We start from the raw sequence: 21001 nt of genomic DNA on the forward strand, positions 1-21001 counted from the left end.
TAAATGACTCTAATTCCACGTGAACATTTGTACAGTATTTTCAGTTTTATTAGAAAAGTGCACACATAACCAACATTGCTGGGGTCATTTCTTGGCTCTGCTTGCATTCAGCACTTGCTCCTGAGCAGCTTTCTTTGCTTTTACCATCTCAACGAGTTCCTAGGAGGAAATAAGGTTGTTGCAGTCAGGACTCTGTCATCGAACACAGCGCTGCACTGAGTGGTGTGGAGGCACAGGCCTAGCACCACAGCGCTCAGACAGCAAGGCCGGGGCCGCCCTAGGCTACACAGTGAGACCTTGTCCCCAGGCCAACAGAAGGACAGCTCTGTAGCTGCTGAGGTCACCAACTGCCAGGGATAAATTTCTAAGGTTGGTCTTCTTTCTCTAATAATTTTGTTCCCCCCACTATTACAATACTAAAGTCAGCACCGTGTCACTCAGTTACCAGACAAATAAGAACGCTAAGCGAATGGTAATTTAAACGACACACCTTGTATCGCCTCATGCAGTCCTTCTTCGTCCTGCCAGGAACTGCTTCAGCTATCTTTTCCCACCTTTCCGGAGTATTTACTGGGTACGTTTTCAAAGCTTGTTCTAGCAGCTTCTGCTCTTCTGTGGTCCAAGGGGTGAAATCTGTGCAGGGACCTGTTTGAGAAAAAAAATTGTTTAGAAATTCACAGTCTTAACAGTAGAAAATGATCTTGGAGCATCTTCTCAGTGCCCCGGTAGAGAATGCGTGATTTGAACATATCTCTGAATACACACACATAAAAATTTCTTGCTTTAGCCGGGCGGTGGTGGCGCACGCCTTTTAATCCTAGCACTCGGGAGGCAGAGGCAGGCGGATCTCTGTGAGTTCGAGACCAGCCTGGTCTACAAGAGCTAGTTCCAGGACAGGCTCCAAAACCAGAGAAACCCTGTCTCAAAAAAAAAAAAAAAAAAAAAAATTCTTGCTTTGCGAGAGAAAGAATACAAGCGTAAGTGTGCGCACCTCTCCCGTCTCCGCAAAACAAACCATATGGCCTTCAGGCATGAACACAGGTTCGGGTTTGCTATCCAAGTGAGCCATCCACTTGCCCTACCACACAGCTTTCAAAGCCAGGAAATAGCCTTGATTTGTTTTGGAGTTTTACTCTTTGGCTCTTGGCTCTTTGGGGGCCCACCCCCCAGCTCCCAAGGAAACACACATGGAGGTTTATCACTTATGAATGCCTGGCCTTAGCTTGGCTTGTTTCTAGCCAGCTTTTCTTATCCCATCCCAGCTACCTTTTGCCTCTGGGCCTTTTCCTTTTCTTACTTTTGTGTATCTTAACTTTCACTCTTACTCCAAGGCTTGCTGTTAGCTGGGTGGCTGACCCCAGAGTTCTCCTCCTATTTATATTCTTTGTCCTTGCCTCACTATTGGCCATTCAGCTCTTTATTAGACCATCAGGTGCTCTAGACAGGCAAAGAATCACAGCTTCACAGAGTTAAACAAATGGAACAAAAGCAACACATCTTAAAATATTCTACACACACACACACGTTTTGCTCATATGTCCTGATAATTTCCTGTGAGTGGTTAACAATATCCCTGAAATGATCAGTTCTTCCTCTAGTGGAATCCCTGAAAAACTGCTAGTTCCAATTAACTAGCAGTTAAATAAACCTGCTACCAGATTAGAAGCCTTTGTTTTTATCCCTTTCAGACCACCAAAGGTCACTTTCCAGTCATTGTGGACACAGATCCCAGGCCTCATACTTTGCGGTGGCCTGGAATCACGATCAGCCTTCTCTACTCAGAGGAACATACTTCACCTTCAAATCGTTCTGAAGGGGCTGCACTGTCAGCCTGAGGGGCCACTCCATGTTCTTTCTTAAATTTATCAAAAGCCTTTTTGTTAATGTCGTCTTTCTGATGAGGGTCTAAGAAATGGGAGAAAAAAACAAACCAAAAACCAAAACTACATTAACAGATCAATCTTGTCTTTGATTATTACTTTAAAAAATGTATCCAAGGTAACAAACTGATTTCTCAAATTAACTTACCAAGTTTTTGGAGACTTTTAGCCTTGCCAATAACATCTTTGGCAGTTCTTTTGATACCAGAAGAAGAATGTATATTCATGTAATTAGCAATAACTTCCCATCTAGAGAAATCAGTATAAAAGTTTAATAAGGAGAAACAAAGCAAGAACTATTACATTCTTACTGTAGACGTTAGCTAAAATCTACAGAAAGAGCTCTAAGTTAATGATGCTATTAGTTACCACTGTTTAGATTCCCTTAAGAGGTTTAAATCAGCCGTCTGTAATCTTGTTTTTAATAAAGCCCAATGGAAACAACAGATTCGCACTTCTGGTTTAGCAAACTCTCTGAAACAAGTGCTGCAGTGTGCTCATTGGGAGTCCAGATCTCTAGGGTAGAGGCGGAGTCAGACGCCAAGTGGAGACTAGAGGCATAAGCCTTGAGGAGGCCGTGGCAGCAGCTGAGGCCTGTACTGCACAGCCTCCACTCTTCTAAGGAACGGTGAGGCGCCTGCTGCATGCGTGGAGAGGTGGTGCAGTGGACCAGCACAGTGAGTTCACACTGGCCACGGAGACAGAACTGACTGGAAGGCAGGCTTATTTATTTATTCTTTTACTTTTACATACATTGATTGGTGTTTGACCTGCATGTCTTTGGGAGGATGTCGGACCCACTGAACTTGAGTTACAGACAGGTGTGAGCTGCCATGTGGGTGCTGGGAATTGAACCCAGGACCTTTGGACTAGCAGCCAATGCTCTTAACTACTGAGCCATCTCTCCAGTCCCTGAAAGGCAGGGTTTGTACACTCAACTCATCTCTACCCATTCTGCTGAAGCTGCTACGTGGATGGCTCTCTGTATCTCCAGGCCCCACCATATACCAAAAATGTTCACAAGAGCAAGCACCTCGAGTTTGTCCCCGCGGGGAAGAGGTTGACGGCTTTGATCAGCAACTGCAGGTCGTCTTCTGACCAGTTCTTACTGCCACTCCCACCGCCACCCGCCGGCTTCTCTGCATTCTTGGATGCTTGCCGCAGCCGGGCGTCGGCTTCCTCCTTCTCTTTCCTCATTTGCTCATTTACTTCTTCTATCTACAGAAATACAGGTCAGTCAGTCTTCAGAGCATTTGGGGACTAGGTGCGTGGTCCTCAACCTCACGCCAATCTCATCTCACCCCAACCCTACACTCCACAGGTGAAACCCCAAGGCAAGCATGCGCTTTCCCCCTGGCTTCCCTCACAGCTGCACAGGTCACATCAAGGACAGAGAAGCCGCCACAGCTTGAACCACTCAGATTCACTGGCAAGGTGACTGGCCTGTGTTACTCACATACAAGGCCACCTCAAATCTCGAAAGCTCATTTAGCACACGGGCAAGTGGTCTGTCTTAGCTTGGAGACCTGTGTGCTGTTCTTCCTAGTGCACCTTTAAATACGCACACACGTGATGTACGTGGCTGTCACTCCTCCTCTTCAATCTCTTAGAAGCTGTCATCAAGTCCCTATAATTCTAACTCTGAAACATTTTTCTGATTCCTGCGTTTCTTACAGAAGAATTCAGTGTTTATCTGTCTTATGCACCCTGTTCAGTCCACTATACCAGATAATCAGTGCAGCACTGAACCTGGCGCTGGCTGACTGGTCGCGCTAGTATGTAAAATTCAGCTTTGCTCTATTCTTCCCCACCAACTCCACTTCCCTGCCTTCCTTTCCGTATTTTCCCCCTACCTCTACCCATCATTCGTGGTTTTCAACCATGTCCTTCTGAGCCTTCCCTCACCATCCGGATGCAGACGCCAGTGTTTCAGTGTTTGCTGGATGCCCCTCCATCCTCTGCGCCCAGGCCTTCTCTTCTGATGTAACTACGCTATGAACTCCTTTGTGAGTGATAGCATTAGCTGTTCTTAAAAAGCACCTAACCGACTGTAGGGTACTACAGGGCTATCTGATTTTATATTTAGTAATAGTAGGTACCAATACTTGTTGAACTGAATTCAGTTCCTGAGACTGCCTAATTGTTTATCTATAAAATAAAAGGTATACATTAGATAGAACAAAGCCTTTTTTTGCTTATAAATGTTATCCTATGAAATATTCTGGGATTAATCAAAATAATTTTTAATCAATACTTAAAAAAAAATTGATTGGCTGGGCCTTTAATCCCAACACTTGGGAAGTAGAGGCAGGTGGATATATCTGTGAGTTCGAGGCCAGCCTGGACTACAGAGTGAGTTCCAAAGCTACACAAAGAAATCCTGTCTCGAAAACCAAGCAAACAAAAAAAACAAACAAACAAAAATATGACTAATGTGCTAAAGACTCCAAATTAAACACTACGTGATTGAAAAATTCCTATCACCCGGGTGGTGGTGGCACACACACACCTTTAATCCCAGCAGAGGCAGAGGTAGGTGGATTTGTGAGGACAGCCTGGTCTACAGAGCGAGTTCCAGGACAGCAAGGGCTACAAGAGAAACCCTGTCTCGAGCCTCCCCCCAAAAGCTATTAAATTTGATTTAAATCATCAAAGTACTTAACATAAACAATATTAATAAAATATAGTGGAAAACCCACACTCTGCCTTTTGTATATAGCAGGTCAAGAAACAGGTGAAACAATTAAGTGGAAACTAAACAGAGTGATTTATCCTATTACCTGTTTTTCAAGTGCAGCTTTCCCTACTTCTCTTGTAGATGACGTCAGTATCTCATTCAAGCCCTGTAAGCTACAGAAGAGAGAGAGTGCTGGGAGTGTAGCTCCATGGCCCAGCCTCTACCCAGCATGCACAAAGCCCTGGGCTCCAAGTTCAAGTCAGACACACACACACACAGTAAAAACGGGACGGGGTAAGGGGTGGATGACGGGCAGCCGTCAGTAGCAGTCCCTCAGACATACCTCGCTAGCTCGAGCCGATCACAAAGCTTCTCCACTTCCTCCATCATCTTCACACGCTCCGCCTCACTGTCTGAGAAGTGATTCCAGCTCTGGAAGCACAAATGAATCATCAGTCAAGCGCACAGCGTGCGCTCAGAGGCTGTGGGTGTGGATGGACACAGGGTCTGTGCCGTCATCAGGCCAGCAGAACACCACGGATGCTGTGAGCTTTCAGGACGAGGAGACTGACAGCCCTCCCCACTACCAGTGTGCTGCTGCCTGGCTATCTAATGCGCTGACTGGGAAAATCTACTGGAAAACTAAACATGAAATTTTAAAAAGAGGTTCCAATACAGTATGCTAATACAGAAGGCACTAGCAAAAATCTGACTGCTAACAGTCATGTCTTCCATTTCTCACTGCTTGTTTCTTTTAGCCCATGGGCTGTTTTTCTCATTGAAGTCCCCATGCTGCTCCTCTTACTGTGGGCACCCAGGCCTGGACAAGCACCAATGGTTCTCAGGCTTCTCCTTGAGCGGTCCAGCACCTAAGTCCTGCTGCTTTCTAGGGTGCCCCACCCCCATCCCAGGCTCTCCCTGGTCGCGGGAGTTTGAATGTGATCAGTGACACTATTAGGAGGTGTGGCCTTGTTGGAGGAAGTGTGTCTCTGTGGGGTGGGTTCTAAGGTCTCCTTTGCTCAAGCCATGCTATGTCTCAGTACACTTCCTGTTGCCTGTGGGCCACGATGCAGGGCTCTCAGCCCCATCTCCAGCACCACGTCTGCCTGAATGCCATCATGCCTCAGCATGATGATAATGGACTGAACGCCTGAAATGTCAGCAAGCCATCCCAGTTAAATGTTTTTGTTTATTTATTTATTTATTTAATAGAAGTTGCCATGTAGCCACGGCGTCTCTTCACAGCATAGAAACTCTAACACAGAGTGATCTCATCTACCTGCATGGTTTCTAGTGCTATCAAGATGTTGATGAGTCGCTGGGCAGTGGTGGCGCACACCTTTTAAATCTCAGCACTCTGGAGGCAGAATCAGCTTCAGAAATCTCTCCCCTTCTCACCTACCCGCTCCATACCCTAGAGTCCAGGCCAGCACACGTTCTAAGCTGGACAGTGACAAAGGAGTCCCGATTCCTCTGCCCACCTCACATCCTGAGCCCTGCCCAAAACTGAGTCAGCGTCCGACTGCAGCCTCTGGTGTGACCTCCTCTTCAGGGGCCCCGCTCTCCAAGCCTCACCTGTCAGCGTTCTCTTACCTCTAGGACGCTTTCCTTCACTACCACCTTCCTGGTGTCTCACAGTCCTGACACTCATCTTAGAACAGGACTGCCTGCTCACTTACCAGTGGGTTCCTCAGGGCAGGAACCGTTCATTCTAACTGTGTGGTCTACAATGAATGCAATCTGGTCATTTGATGGCTGAGTAAATCAACTCATGTTGGAATAACTTGTTGGTACCAGAAGTTCTGCTATAACTCATGACACTCAGATCCTGAGTGGCCTTCTAAAGTCTCTATCAAATTCTCTTCACACTCTTGTGCACCATCTCCCACACCATCTAACCGCCATCTTGGGGAGTTCAGCTATGCCTTTTTATAAGAGGATTCTCTCAGCTGGGCTTGCTGACTGTTCCCATCTCTTCATGGAGAGCTGTCACAGGGTCCACCTGAGTATCCATCCACACCCTACCACATGCTATATGTAATTCTTCCTTAACTGCGTGTAGCCTCAGGGAGGAGCTGGAATGAATAGGTCAGGGACAATCTGTCCATCTATGCGGCTGTGGCAAAGCCCTCCTCCCTGATGGGTAAGGGCTGTCCAGGAGCAGTCTATGGGGAGAGGAGCACTTAATACACCAGTAACTTCTCACCTGTGCTCTGTAAAAGGAAGCCAGACAAACTCAGCCCCAGAGTGAACCTTGGCAGAATCCTATCTCAGTTTATTGCTGGACCTTAGGAGATGGGGCAGACGGAATTACATCTCCCCCAGCAAGGAATCTGAGCAAAAACTTGCTGAGTTTGTCAGTCAAGTGAATTTTCTCATTAACTGCCTTAGCTCCAGAACTAGGTTCTTATCAGCTACAGGTACATGAGGACCATGAGGACCACGGTATACAGGAAACTTCCCTAGGGCCCCAGAACTGCACAGCTCAAGGCCAGGCAAGGCTACACGAGCCTCTCACAGTCAGGCTGGTGAAATAGTTCTCCAGTTAAAGCACTTGCGCCCATGTGTGACAACCAAGTTCAATCCCTAGGACCAGAAGGGTCCAGGAGAGGACTGACTTATCTCCTTTGCTTATGTGCACCCCCCCCACACACATAGAAAATAAATGTAATAAAAAACAAGACCCTGCCTCAAAAAACAGTAACCAAATTAAAACAGCACTTCAAGATAAAATGTGCACACGTGTCTGCGCGTGGTGGACAAGGGAATACTTCACGGCTCGTTAGGGCCCGGCACTCATGTGGCAGTGCCCCCGCAGCCTGGCATACCTTGTGCACACGTGTCTGCGCGTGGTGGACAAGGGAATACTTCACGGCTCGTTAGGGCCCGGCACTCATGTGGCAGGGCCCCCGCAGCCTGGCATACCTTGTGCACACGTGTCTGCGCGTGGTGGACAAGGGAACACTTCACGGCTCGTTAGGGCCCGGCACTCATGTGGCAGTGCCCCCAGCAGCCTGGCATACCTTGTGCACACGTGTCTGCGCGTGGTGGACAAGGGAATACTTCACGGCTCGCTAGGGCCCGGCACTCACGTGGCAGTGCCCCCAGCAGCCTGGCATACCTTGTCGTTAGGGCCCGGGCACTCACGTGGCAGTGCCCCCAGCAGCCTGGCATACCTTGTGCACACGTGTCTGCGCGTGGTGGACTAGGGAACACTTCACGGCTCGTTAGGGCCCGGCACTCACGTGGCAGTGCCCCCAGCAGCCTGGCATACCTTGTGCACACGTGTCTGCGCGTGGTGGACAAGGGAACACTTCACGGCTCGTTAGGGCCCGGGCACTCACGTGGCAGTGCCCCCAGCAGCCTGGCATACCTTGTGCACACGTGTCTGCACGTGGTGGACTAGGGAATACTTCACGGCTCGTTAGGCCCGGCACTCACGTGGCAGTGCCCCCAGCAGCCTGGCATACCTTGTGCACACGTGTCTGCGCGTGGTGGACAAGGGAACACTTCACGGCTCGTTAGGGCCCGGGCACTCACGTGGCAGTGCCCCCAGCAGCCTGGCATACCTTGTCGTTAGGGCCCGGCACTCATGTGGCAGTGCCCCCAGCAGCCTGGCATACCTTGCAGGAGGTCCGAAGTTTCTGCCTTTCCTTTTTAATGGCCTTTTTCTGGATATCCTTTTCCTTCTTTGCCAGTAAAGCTTGCTGTCTAACTTCCTCCTCTTCCTTCTCTTTAGCCAACCGAGCAGCTTCTAATTCTGCTTGTCTTTGCTTTAAAAAGACAACAAAATCATTTAATAAAGAAACTGGGGCTGCTGAATGAGAAATAAGATGACATCAAGTTAGTGATGGATTAAAGCTAAGGACACCTGGCAAAGTCTACAAATCACAAAATTCTACTCATTAGAAAATACAAAACATTTAAAAAATAAACCAGGAGCCGGAGAGGTGGCTCAGCAGTGGCCCACCAGAGAACCCAGGTTTGGTTCGCAGTACCCCAACTGTCTTAATTCTATCTTTACGGCACCCAGTGCCGTTCTCCATCATCAGGCAGAAGGACACGGTGGTATATACTATACTAACACAGACACTCACACATACACAAGGAAAAATAAAAATAAATCTCTAGGCTAGGTGTAGTGGGGCACAACTTTAATCCCAGCACTCTTTGGCAAAGGCAGAGTTCGAGACCAGCCAAGGCTGCACCAAACACAACAACTTGAATTGCTGAAAGAGACCTAATCAGATTGTTAAGACTCATGCCTGGGGCGGGGCTGGGCTGCACAGTGAGACCATGTCTCAGAAAGTCTGAAAGAGGTGGTGTACACCCTTCCCTATCTCAAAACAAACAAATAAAAACCGAACCAAACCAAACCAAGCCTTAAAGTCAGTCACTCAGAGTGGCACCCGATTCTGTGTCTAGATTATTCCGCCTCAGGTGGCCTGGAAGCCCTACCACCTTACCTTCTCTTTGGCTTCCTGCTCCTTCCGTCTGGCTTCTGCCTTTGCTTTCTTTTCTGCTTCTTTCTTGGCCCTCTCTTCTTCCTTAAACTTTTTTATCCTCGGGTCACAACTGTAAGCATTATCCACCAGTGTTCTTATTCTGTTCATCTCCTCCTTCTTCCGCTGGGCCCTGGTTGCTCTGTTCTGCTTCTCGATCCATCTCCTCTCATCACGACTGCAAGACACGAAGCGCTAGGATCAAACTGATCTTCAGAGGACTAGAGACACCGCGTTTTATAGTTCATGTGGAGATGAAGACAAGACACCTCGTTCCTGTTCATTTTCATTTTTCCCCTTGATACTTATGTCAAAAGAATTTCCAACACATAAATAGCTTCAGTAGCCAAGTTTTTGGAGCTGAGCTACTTGGATATTATTTTTCATTGGCAATTTCTTACATGTATCCTAACCTATTACTGATTTGGCGCCACCTAGCTCGTGAGAAGGGAACTTTTAAAATTATGGATCGGGCTGGAGAGAAGGCTCAGAGGTTGACAGCCCTTGCTGTTCTTCCGGAAGACCCGACTTTGGTGCCCAGCAAAGTTTTGGAGCCTGTTCTGGAACTGGCTCTTGTAGACTAGGATGGCCTTGAACTCACAGAGATCCTCCTGCCTCTGTCTCCCGAGTGCTGGAATTAAAGTTGAGTGCCACTACCACCCGGCTTGCAAGAATAAACATTTTTTTAAAAGCTGGAGAGAGGCAAGATGACTATAGTGCTTGCCTTCAATATTTACATACGTAACTATTTAATATGTAAACCATGTAATTTTTAGCTGTTATTTTAATATTTATGTAAAGATGTTATGTTGCAGATTACTTTAACCCTGTAAGGTGTGTTATATTTGTTTAACGATGTAAAGATGTGTTGCACTTGTTTCACCTGCTTCTAAGGCACCTGATGGTCTAATAAGCAGCTGACTGGCCATTAGACAGGCAGGAGAGAGGACAGGTGGGGCTGGCAGGCAGAGAAAATAAACAGGAGAAACCTAGGCTTGGGAAAAGAACGCGAGAGAGAGGAGAGGTCAGGCAGCAAGAGACACGAAGCGGTGAGAGTAATACATAAAGAACAAGAGAAAAGTGAAAAGCCCCAGTCAACGGGCAGATAAAGAGAACCAGGTAAAAAGAGCTAGCCAGAGATGGGCCTAAGCGAGGCCGAGCAGCCATAACTAAGAAGTCTCCATGTCATGACTTGGGAGCTGGTGGTGAACCGAAAGAAAAAGACTGGTATAAATTTGACCCCTGGGACCAGGGTCACAGAGAGCCAGGTCCATAGAGTTGTCCTCTGACCTCCACCCCAGACTATGACAAATCTGTGTCCCCACAACAAACACATAAAATAGAAAGCGGCCGGGATGCAGCACATGTGAAACACCTGCCTACTAATATGGCGTCCCAAAACTAATCTCTAGCAAAACACGTGTTTCCCTTTGAAAAAAAGCTGAATGTATGACCCATGGCCCTAATTCATGAGACCGTGAGCTTGACCCTTCACCATACACAGACATACACTGACATACATACCACTCTGCTTTTTCTTTTTCTTCTTCATCTAAATAAGAAAATTCTCTCCAAGAATCAAAATTATACCTAATATAGACAGAAAAGAAATCAAGATAGAACTGGAAAAAACAAATCCTTTTAAAATCATACTAGACACACACTACTTTTAAAACCAGTGGTAAACAGATCAGTTGTCCCTCCTTTTTGCTATTAAACTAAAAACTATGCCTACACACTCAATGTCAACAGCTCTCCTGCCTTTTTTCTCACTTCCCTAGAAGGTTGTCTGTGATTTCTCCTGTCTTCGTGTTAACCACTGTCAAGTCTTACGATGAGTCCAGCTAAGGGTATTTTATTTCTTGTTTGTTGTCTTAATGGAAAAGCTACTCTAACTGACCAAAGTGAATCTTGTTTTCTCAAGAGTCTTTATTTCTGTAAATAATAAACACGCCGGTTAGCGAAAGGACACAGTATGAGGCTGGAGTCACGGCTCAGTGGTTAAGAGCGCTCCCAAAGGACCCAGCTCAGTTCTTGGCACCCTTCAGTCACGGCTCAGTGGCTAAGAGCGCTCCCAAAGGACCCAGCTCAGTTCCTAGCACCCTGGAGTGGTGGCTCAGTGGTTAAGAGCACTCCCAAAGGACCCAGCTCAGTTCCTAGCACCCTGGAATGATGGCTCAGTGGTTAGAAGCGCTCCCAAAGGACCCAGCTCAGTTCTTGGCACCCACCCAGCGGCTCACAAGCATGGCCCTCTTCTGGCCTCCATAGGCACCAGGTGCAGACATACATGTAGCCAAAACACCCACACACATATTTTTGAAAGACATAAAACAAATAAAATGCACTAAATACTATGTTTACTGAAAATTAGTGAATTATAGGTAAAAAGCACTACCTACTTAAAGAACTCAACTTTTCCCTCACTGAGACAGGTCTCACTACATAGCCCTGGCTGGCTTCAAATTCATGGAGATTCACCTGCCTCTGCCTCCCAAGAGGTGGGATTAAAGGCGTGCGCCACCACTGCCCAGCTCAATTTACATTTTTTTACGGCAGCCAAGTACTTGACATCTAGATTTCAATACATTAATGGAAAACAGACAAAAAAAAAATCACAAAATATTTTCATGTAATGCTATGTATCTTTATTAACTTCATTAGTTCAGTAAAGGTTCAGCTACTCAAAGTGAATGGATGAACAATCAAGTACTTAAAGAATGGCCTTAAAAATGATACCATCCCACAAACAGTACGTTTATTAACTTACCAGAAAGAATAAAATGTATCTACATCTTCAAATGAGGAGTTCATGTCACCAAGTTTGGGAACATTTTTTTTATTTGACCATCTGAAATATTAAAACAAAAATCTCACTCTTTCAAGATTTTGAGTAAGAGATCAACCTACATCCAGTTCTTTAAAAACAACAGCTTTTACTAATTAATCCCACCCAACACTCTGCCCTTTAACCTCTACAACTAAGAGGTGCGACCCTCAGAAGTGGTAAGCAGTGCAGGAGAGGGCAGCCCGGGAAATGGTGAGATGCAGCCCAGCTATCTCAAGTTCCATGTACTACAGTGATGTAGGAGCTGCCAGGCTCGCTGACCCAAGCGGGGCAACTGGTCTCTCCCCACACTCACTGCTGCCCCTTAAAAACGCAGCACAGAGGGAAATGGTAAGCCAGTATGAGACAGCAGTGTAGACAGATTTCCAGCCCAGGAGATGAGGAGGCGACACCAGTCCATTGTACTAAACAACACATGGCCGAAGCCGAGGCTCCAGAACTGGCACCTCAGGCTCTGCCCATGCTCTCCGGGTGGCTCTGTGTGCAGTGAAGATGGCCAGAAAATGTGCCAGTTCAGACAGAACCAAGAATGCAGGACACCGCATACTATTTTAAGACTCATATTAATGCAATAAAGTATGTATTAACCTTAAAGATCTAATAATTTACCCTTTGCCAGAGAAGCCCTATGAAAATAAGATGCTCAATGAAAGCACCTGGGGCTGCAGACGCAGCTCGGTGTGGAGCACGCGTGCAGCAACCACGCCCAGGGTAAGGATTAACAGCTTTCCTCCAAGACTAACACCGACACCGGTGCAGTGTGGGAGCCGAGGAGGGTGTGCTGTTACCTAAACACCAGCGTCACATGCTACCTAGGGCTCAGGGTAGCAGAGAAGAAAGGCAGAGAGTCTGCGGACACACTTGAGAAGACAGCGGGAACCTGGGGGAGTGTGAATGCCGGGTATGTGAGCACCGTGACCAGGGGCGGACACACTCGAGAAGACAGTTGAACCTGGGGAGCACTGTGACCAAGGAGATCGGTGCTTTAACTCACCTGGAATTCCTTTCAAACACCGGAGAAAACACTTGGAAGAAATTGTCCTTTGCTTCACTCTTAGAAGGAACTGAGTTGTCGAAAGTGGGGTCTACGCTGTTGAACGCGCGTCTCTTCGCTGGATCAGACAGCATTTCGTAAGCTGAGAACAGAGTAACACGACAGCACCGTGAGGCCAACAGAAAATATCGCCCAGGGATGTGGCTCTACGGAGTGAGGGGCCTGGGTCTGACCACTAAAGACAACAAAACAAGGTGGAAGAAAGAAAAGAAAATATTTTTCTGCTAAAAGTTATTGCCATATTTCAAATTTTTGAATTTTAGATGGGAGAGGGTTTTATTTAGGCCTGGTCCTAGCATTATGTAACATAAATGATGTAATTCCTCTAAGTAGACAACTGACAAGACACTATCTCCCCCTTGGGGACTCGAACCTGGAGCCTGGTACAAGCTGGACGAACACCCGGGTCAGGGCATCACAGAACAAGTGAGAACAAGGCTTTCGGCTGGGCAGGCTGGCTGGTGTAGAATCCTACCACTTGAGGGGCCTGAGGTAGGAAACTGCCTTGCATTTAAGGCCAGCCAGGACACAGTGAGCTCCAACCTGAGTGAGACCCTGCCTCCAAACAGTCTGTTCTGGAAGGCAGGTGGACGGAGGGACGGGAAGAGCACCCGAAAACAAAAGCAGTACAAACTATAAAATTACACACAAGGAAACATGGAGTTGGAAATACTAACTATCCGTCCTGGTTTGCACAATGGGTCACAGCTATGTAAACAGCCATAAATAACTGTGTGATCTACTGCATAATCTAAAATTAGTAAAACCTCCAAATAACAGGTTAGTCTCACAACAACCTAAAATGGTGAAAGGGCTTAGGTCTGTACCACCACTGAGCACCCATGACAGACCCCACAGTTCCGGCCTGTAGATCCCAGCGACCAGGAAGGGAGAGGTAGGATCAGAAACTCAAGCCCTGCCCGACTACAGCGACTTCAATTTAGTAAAATCCAGTCTTCTAAAAAAAAAAAAAAAAGTGTGTGTGTGTGTGGGGTCAGCACGGGGCTGTAGTTCAGTGGTAGAGTGGTTTGATGCCTAGCACTACACGAACATACCAATACGTGATCATACATGTATAAGTATGTATATATATACAAACATACTTAGAGGAACATGAGTGTGACAACCACCTCAGAGTTGGGCTCCGCAATACATGCTTGCAATCCCAGCAATGAGAGGCTGAGGGAGGAAGATGGAAAATTTAAGGCCAGCCAGGGCTAGAGTAAGGCCTACCTTAAAACAAAGCAAAACCTGTCCCCGGGACCCTGCTAAGATGCCGACTGGACCAGGAGGCCTGGGGCAGGGCCTGAGCATCTGCATTTCCTGGGCTGCTAGTGCTGGGGTTGGAGTCGAGGCCCTCGGCTCTCCCTGTGTGGAAGCTCTGGGGAAAGAGCAGCAGTCACAGGCTGGACTGCAAGGCTGCGAAGTCAGAAGGTGGTGGGGACAGGTGAACCATCCTTACCTTTAGTTATACAAGTGAAGTAGTCATTGTCTCCCTCTTTGATTGGCTCCCCAGCTGCTTTCCGTTTGTCTGGGTGATGTTTTAGGACCATCGCTTTATCTGCAGAACCAATCAGATATCACTGATTTTAGGGGTAATTCTTTAGTAATTTGACATTTTTTCCTCTCTAATTTTAACATTCAATTTTTTTTGACATTTTCAAATTCACTGTACATCATAATCTCAACTAAAATAACCGTCTATGACCTTTTTGTCTTTTCGAGACAGTTTCTCTGTGTAGTCCTGGCTGTCCTGGAAGTAGCTCTTGTAGACTAGGCTGGCCTCTGCCTCCAGTACTGGAATTAAAGGCGTGTGCCACCACCTCCCAGCTCAGCTTATAATCTTTATCCTTTACTATTTTACTTCTCTAAATCTCATTGTGAGGATATCATCTTGTTTATTTCTTTCCTCCACTTTATTTAGTGATACCCTCTCAAACAAAGAAACAAAATATCTCTCTTCTCCTAGTATTTTTTTAAAACAATATCCTATGTTCAGGCAATGAACCTGCTTAGTTTTCTACCTTTTAAGCTTTATAGCAATGATTCTACTTTAAAAAAGAATCTAGTCATTTTCTGAGAACCCAGAAACGGACTTGCCCGAAGAACTAATCTGGCCAGTATTAAAGTTTGCTTCAAATTTGGCAAGGGGGGAAAAAGGAATCCATTAATACATCTTTCATATTTCCAATGTGACTGTTTCTTTAGGTTGTTGGAATCTCATCTATTTCATTCTACCGAGATAAATTCTAAGGCTTAGGTGTGCAGCCACAGCAAACACCCGAAGAGACCGAGGCCGCCTTTCCTGGGCAGCTCTCATCCCACTAGACTGGGCAGCAGCTGTAGACCTACGCCCCACAGGCCGCTCTTCTGTGCTTTGCAACCTTATACAGACACAGGTATGCAGGTCTCCAAGCCCGGCTTCTCTCCTCAATGTTGTGGTTTGAGATTCATCCATATCTCAGGAAATATGGATGTCCTGGTAGTTTGTTCTTATTTTGTGTTGCTGAATAGCATTTGGCTGTATTAAAATACGCTGGTTTGTATATTATTTTCCTGTTAGTGAACATTTAAGTGGTTTCCCACTTGTGAACAATCTGATAACATTACAAACATTTCTCTAGAAACCAACTCATGGGCACACCCAACCTGGCTGTTCCTATGTATTCTGAGTGTACAGGGTTCAGCATTGGGAATTATTTGCTTTCTGATGACCATTCAGCTTGGATATAGTAGCCATTTCCCAAACTATGTTGGCAAAGAGGTGTTTTACTGTACCTAGTTCAAGTAGAAAGTAGTAAAGACTATTATGTGGGTCACAGAAACTCTAAAAACCTATGAACTAAGCTATCTTGGAGCCCAAGAGTCAGATAACACAGGACAATTCTGCAGGTCATGAAGCTGAACACTGTTTCTGACAAGCGCCTGGTCTCACTGCAGAGCACAGCTGTGACCGCTGCCATTCACACAGCAAACGCCTCTCTTCTCCTCTCCTCTGTCCTGGCCAGCATGAGAGTCTATGTAGCTTAAGTCAGGCTGTTCTCCGACACACGTGTGTATTAGTAATCTACGCCACAGGCTGCACCAGCCAGTCTGCAGACATAAACACTGTCAGGTGTGTGATGACGCACACCTGTAATCCCAGCACTGGGCAGGAGGAGCACAGACTTGAGGCTAGTGTGGCCATGAAATACTGTATTGCAGGGTTGAAGAGATGGCTTAGTAGTTAAAAGTACGACTACTCTTGCAAATGACTTGAGTTTGACTTTTAACAACCACAATGGGTAGCTTACAGCTTCCTGTAACTCCATCTCCAGGAGACCTGGTCATCTCTTCTACCTCTGAGGATGCCTGCCTCACGTGTACATACCCGCATACAGATACACATCTAAGTTTTAAAATTAAAATCTTTTTAGAAAGATGTAGTGATGGCGCGAGTGGGCAGGCCTGCTTTTCATCCCGCCCGGCTCCTGCACGGCTAGCTTAGCTCCGGAAATAACACACGAATTAATCTGCAGCAGGGAGCGGCGGGCTGCATTCCTGCCCAGCTCCCTACTACAGAAAGAAAACTAAGACAGGCAATTTTTTTTTTTAACTAGACCCAAGAACGGTGACTTTAGCCGCAACTTCTGAAATCCCAGCACTCGGAAGGCAGATGCAGGATATAAGGTATTGAGGTAGCAACACCCTGTCCCTCTCTCACCTAAAAAAACCTCAAAGCAGAACAGGACTAGACATGAAACTCAGTGGCAGAGAGCTGGCCTGTGACTTAAGACCTCAGGTTTGATCCCCAGCCACCACCAAAACTCCAAACAAATAAGAAAACAAAATGGTCCCCGACGCACAATTTTTGTTTGTTACAGTGATTCTGAGACCTTCCTTCAGGAACCTCACCTGAGAACACTCAGGGTCCCCACTACCTTCCTTTTCTAAGGCAGTGTCTCATGTACATGGCTGCTCTGCTTTTGAGTTTGGGGTCACATTTACTGTATTAAACATTCGACTGTTTCAAAACCGGTACTTACGAGCTGCTTTGATCTGCCTCTGTGTGGCTTTGTGTCTGAGGTGGCCCAGTCCAAGAACTGCATAATGATCTTGATTCTGATGAACACACAAAACGGGGTTAAAGCTGAGCGGAGGACATTTAACCCTTTGTGTTCTGTTACCATAGAAACTATTTTCCAAAGTGAGACTTCTGGGCTGGAACCACACGGCACCTGCTTAGCAGAACTTCCCGAGCAGAGGCCGGTGAGGCTCTGTATAAAACGGGCTCTGCAGCCGTGTACACAGGGAGAGGTGGACGACTGTACAGCCTTCCTGATGTTTTACACAGAAGACTAGCGAACTGGGCGCTAGAGATTACTGGAGATTGAAAAAACAAAACAAAACAAAACAAAACAAAAACCCAGGTAATGGTGAAACAAGCCTTAATCCCAGCACTTGGGAGGCAGAGGCAGGCGGATCTCTGTTGAGCTTGAGGCCAGCCTGGCCTACAGAGTGAGTTCCAGGAAACCCCATCTTGAAACAGTAACAACAACAACAAACCAAACAAGAACAAGCAAGCAGACCGGTAACACCTAGCATCCTCTAAATATACTTCTAAAGAATCCCCTTTCTCTACTAAAACCTGTATTTTCTACCCTTCCCTCCTTAAATCTAGTTCAGCTAGAATATACAGGAGAGAATGACAACAGACCTGGCAGCTGAGCCAGTGAACAGTGACTGCACAGAACCGGGAACAGGAGGAGTATGCTGGGTGGAAATTCTGAGACTTGAGGGATGTGTTCTTCAGTTAATATCCTGGTGAATTTACAAGTCGAGAAGCAACAGTAGTAAGGCCACACTAATCCAAACTGTCCACTTTGTCTTGGAGAATGAGCTGGCTCTCACAAGAAGAGAAGGTGAGGGCACAGAGCCTGGACTCAAAGAGTCAAACAGCCCACTGGGGATGGTGCTACCCCAGCCTATGGTCCTAGAGGATAGAAGAAGGCTGAGCTGGGCAGTTGGGCACACCACACCTTTAACCTCAGCACTTGGGAGGCAGATCTCAGTGAGTTCGAGGTCAGCCTGGTCTACAAAGCAAGTTCTAGGACTGTTCCACAGAAAAAAACTTGTCTCGAAAAAACAAACAAAAAGCAGGCTGAGCAAGACAACTTTCCTAAAATTTGGGCACAAAAGTGCCTACAAAGTTCTTCAGCCTGCACCCCAACACAGGTTCCTGTTTAGTGTACTCTACCAAACTCCCTCCTGCGTCAGTGTGTCCCCTCTTCCTCAAAACCTGACTACACGTGTTTCAATCGTTACCAACAGGCCTAGCTTGTGAGCGAGCCTTGTAGCAGAAAGTTACTTACTCCCTCTAGGCTTGCCCGCACTTCAGACGTTTTCCAGGCTGCCAACGGCACTGTCCTCTACACTTCTATCAGAAATGTGTGCTTGTGTGTGTGCTGCACGCGCGCGTGAGGAGGCCAAAGGACAACCTCAGGCTATTCCTCATGTAAGGTCCACCTTTCCTTCCCTCCCAGACAGTTTCTATCGGCCTAGAGCTCACTAGTCTCTAGGCTGGCCGGCCGTAAACACCACACACCTGCTTCTTCCACCCCAGTCCTGGGATTACACAATGCACGCTGATCAAACCCTCACGCCCCATTCTTTCTCATCCCCTTTCCTCTCCTACCCAATCCCTAGGCTTCTTTTAAGAGTGGGTTCTGGGGACTGAACCAAGGTTGGCTTGCAAGCGCTTCACTGACTACGGTCAGTGCTATTCCAACTCTGGGAATACAGTGCTTACATAAGCCTATCGTGTTGAACTGCCTTAGAAACCACAGCGCAGTAACGGGAAAACGGGGAACGTGGCCCATGTCTAGATGCTTCACTCTCGAAAGCTCTGCACAGCCAATACCTTCCAATCTTTGGGGTCCAGTGTCTTCAGCATGGGGAACTCCTCCAAGTGCAACTCCTCATCTTCTGACTCCTCTGACAGCTCCTTCTTATCCTCCAGTTCCTGAAAGGAGGTAGAGGCATTTCTGTTTCTCCTCTTGACAAAAGCTTCAAACCACCTTCCCACGGGCTCAACTTGACAGAGTGCAGAGGCTGTGAGGGAAAAGCAGACGTCAACCATTGCAAGGAACGCCTCTATTTCAAGGTAGCGACTTCCTAGGACGAGCAAAAAAAATGACGCCAGGATGTAATTTTCAAGCCATCAACTATAAAAATAATCGCAGAATCCAGTTGCATTATGGGTAGCAAGTTATACTTGGTAACATTAATTATTCCAGCAACCTCTTCCAGTTAACATTCCGTTAAGGGTGATGACCTGAGTTCGATGCCCAGAAGTCTCATCAAGGTGGACGAGGGCAGGCTCCGTAAGTGTTCCTTTGACTTCTGCATGCATGCTACGGCACTCACAAACACCCCCATTTTTTTTTTAAAGCAAAAGAAAAATTCAGCCACTAATCAATATTTTCCTGAGGATGTGGGAAAGGAAGGTGAGGAACCAATAACAGTAATAAAACAACAAATGATAAAATGCCACCAGGAACTAGCCTCAAAAGAAAACAAAAACAAAAACAGATACTCAAGTGATCTTACTTACTAGTGGTTTAATTACTAAAATGGCTAATGATTCTAAGAGTTCTCTAGGACCATCTGCTCAAACAGACAGTTTTCCAAGCTAATGCTGGGGACTTACTGCATCTACGGCTGAGTGATGCTGGCTAGATGTGAACCCGAAATCCCTGGGTTTTAGACTAGGACCACGAGTTTCTTGAAATGGAAGATTGAAATAATACTTCTCTCATTCAGTTCCTAAAATATTTTAATGCAGTTTGGAAACTTCAAACTGTTGTAGAGAAGGCATTACGGAACAAATCACTGCATATCTGTACGGCAGAAACAAAAGTATGGTAATCTGGGTCAGGAAAAAGGTGAGATCATAATTTTAATTTCATAAAAAATCAAAGTGCTTTTTTGGGGCAACATTTTCTAAGAACGCTTCTCGCATTTTAATTGGCTTATGATATTACGATTTCCTCCACCTAATAAAGAGGTTCCAAACACTAAAATGAACCAGCAGTGTGACAGGGGCGTGGCTTTGAGCCTTTGGAGTCTCTCTCTCTCTCTCTCTCTCTCTCTCTCTCTCTCTCTCTCTCTCTCTCTCTCTCTCTAGTATAGGATTACACCAGGACACAGACGCAACACGTGCCGTGGGAAACATTTAAAACTCTCACGTTCAACAAGTGCCCAGGGTAAAGTGGCTACGGAAATGAGCGTAGATCTCTAAAATCGGAGTGCCAACGCTTGCAATACCTCCCAGCGTGCCGGGTATAAACCAAAACACCCACTGCAGAAGGTCAACCGCTCTTTCAATCTCTCCTCCGAACACTCCAAGCTTTCCAGGGGCTCCCGCAAGGGGCTTCCATTGGGATAAAGAAGCTGTCTGAGTCCGAACACATAAAACGCAGAGCCGGAGGCAAGGGCAGAGGTGAAAGCGTCCACTCGGCTTTGTGCACCCAGGCACGTGGATGCGTGCAGCGGGGTCTCTCCGCCGCGGGCCGCGGGGTGTTTTAGGGGACCTTTCAGCGAGTCGGGGGCTCGGTCCTCAATCGCTCAAGCCCGCTCATGAGTCAGCGGCCCCGAGAGGAAGGAGGAACCACAGGTGCAGAGAGAGAGAGGACGCCCCCACCCTCCCGTTAATAAACCGGGGACTCCTCAAATCACAGCACGGACACAAGGGCTCGTCCCGGAGCAGGCGGCCGGACTCCGGCGCACCCACACCGGAGCTGCCTGCCGGGCACGGGGCTGCCGAGGACGGGGCGTCCGGGGCCGGGTGGGCACCTACCGGAGGTCAGAGAGCGGGTGATGGCGGTGCCCTGGCTGTCCGCGGCGCTCGGCAGCAGCAGCATGGTGGCCCTCGCCGTCCGCTCGGCCTCCCGGTCCGAGCCTCGCCTCGCCTCGCGCCCAGGCTGCATGCCCGGGCACCGGCGCGTGGGGACGACCCGCAAGCACTTCCGGGATGGCGCTTTCGCGGGGCGGACGCCCGGCCCA

At 47.2% G+C, this 21001-nt stretch overlaps 1 protein-coding gene across 3 annotated transcripts; it reads right to left on the reverse strand.

The window, feature by feature from the left end:
- Window positions 1–22: 22 nt before the first annotated feature.
- Dnajc2 (DnaJ heat shock protein family (Hsp40) member C2) lies at window positions 23–20992 on the reverse strand. 3 transcript variants are annotated; one of them, XM_075956070.1, is made up of 16 exons: window positions 20796–20992; window positions 18858–19111; window positions 16984–17059; window positions 14421–14519; window positions 12899–13040; window positions 11827–11907; window positions 10584–10649; window positions 9024–9237; window positions 8181–8330; window positions 4901–4989; window positions 4661–4730; window positions 2914–3098; window positions 2029–2129; window positions 1798–1905; window positions 491–645; window positions 23–159 (listed from the first exon to the last, which is right to left on the reverse strand). In XM_075956070.1, exons 1-16 carry the CDS (start codon window positions 20923–20925, stop codon window positions 85–87), a joined length of 1995 nt encoding a protein of 664 aa, XP_075812185.1. In that variant the 5' UTR covers window positions 20926–20992; the 3' UTR covers window positions 23–84. The 3 variants fall into 3 exon arrangements, with proteins under 3 accessions (XP_075812185.1, XP_075812186.1, XP_075812187.1); XM_075956071.1 differs by having other exon boundaries at window positions 18858–19048; window positions 20796–20991; XM_075956072.1 differs by having other exon boundaries at window positions 18858–18959; window positions 20796–20949.
- Between the last annotated feature and the right edge of the window lie 9 nt (window positions 20993–21001).

This window comes from Microtus pennsylvanicus, chromosome 22 (assembly GCF_037038515.1).
Source record: "Microtus pennsylvanicus isolate mMicPen1 chromosome 22, mMicPen1.hap1, whole genome shotgun sequence".
Lineage (NCBI taxonomy): Eukaryota > Metazoa > Chordata > Mammalia > Rodentia > Cricetidae > Microtus > Microtus pennsylvanicus.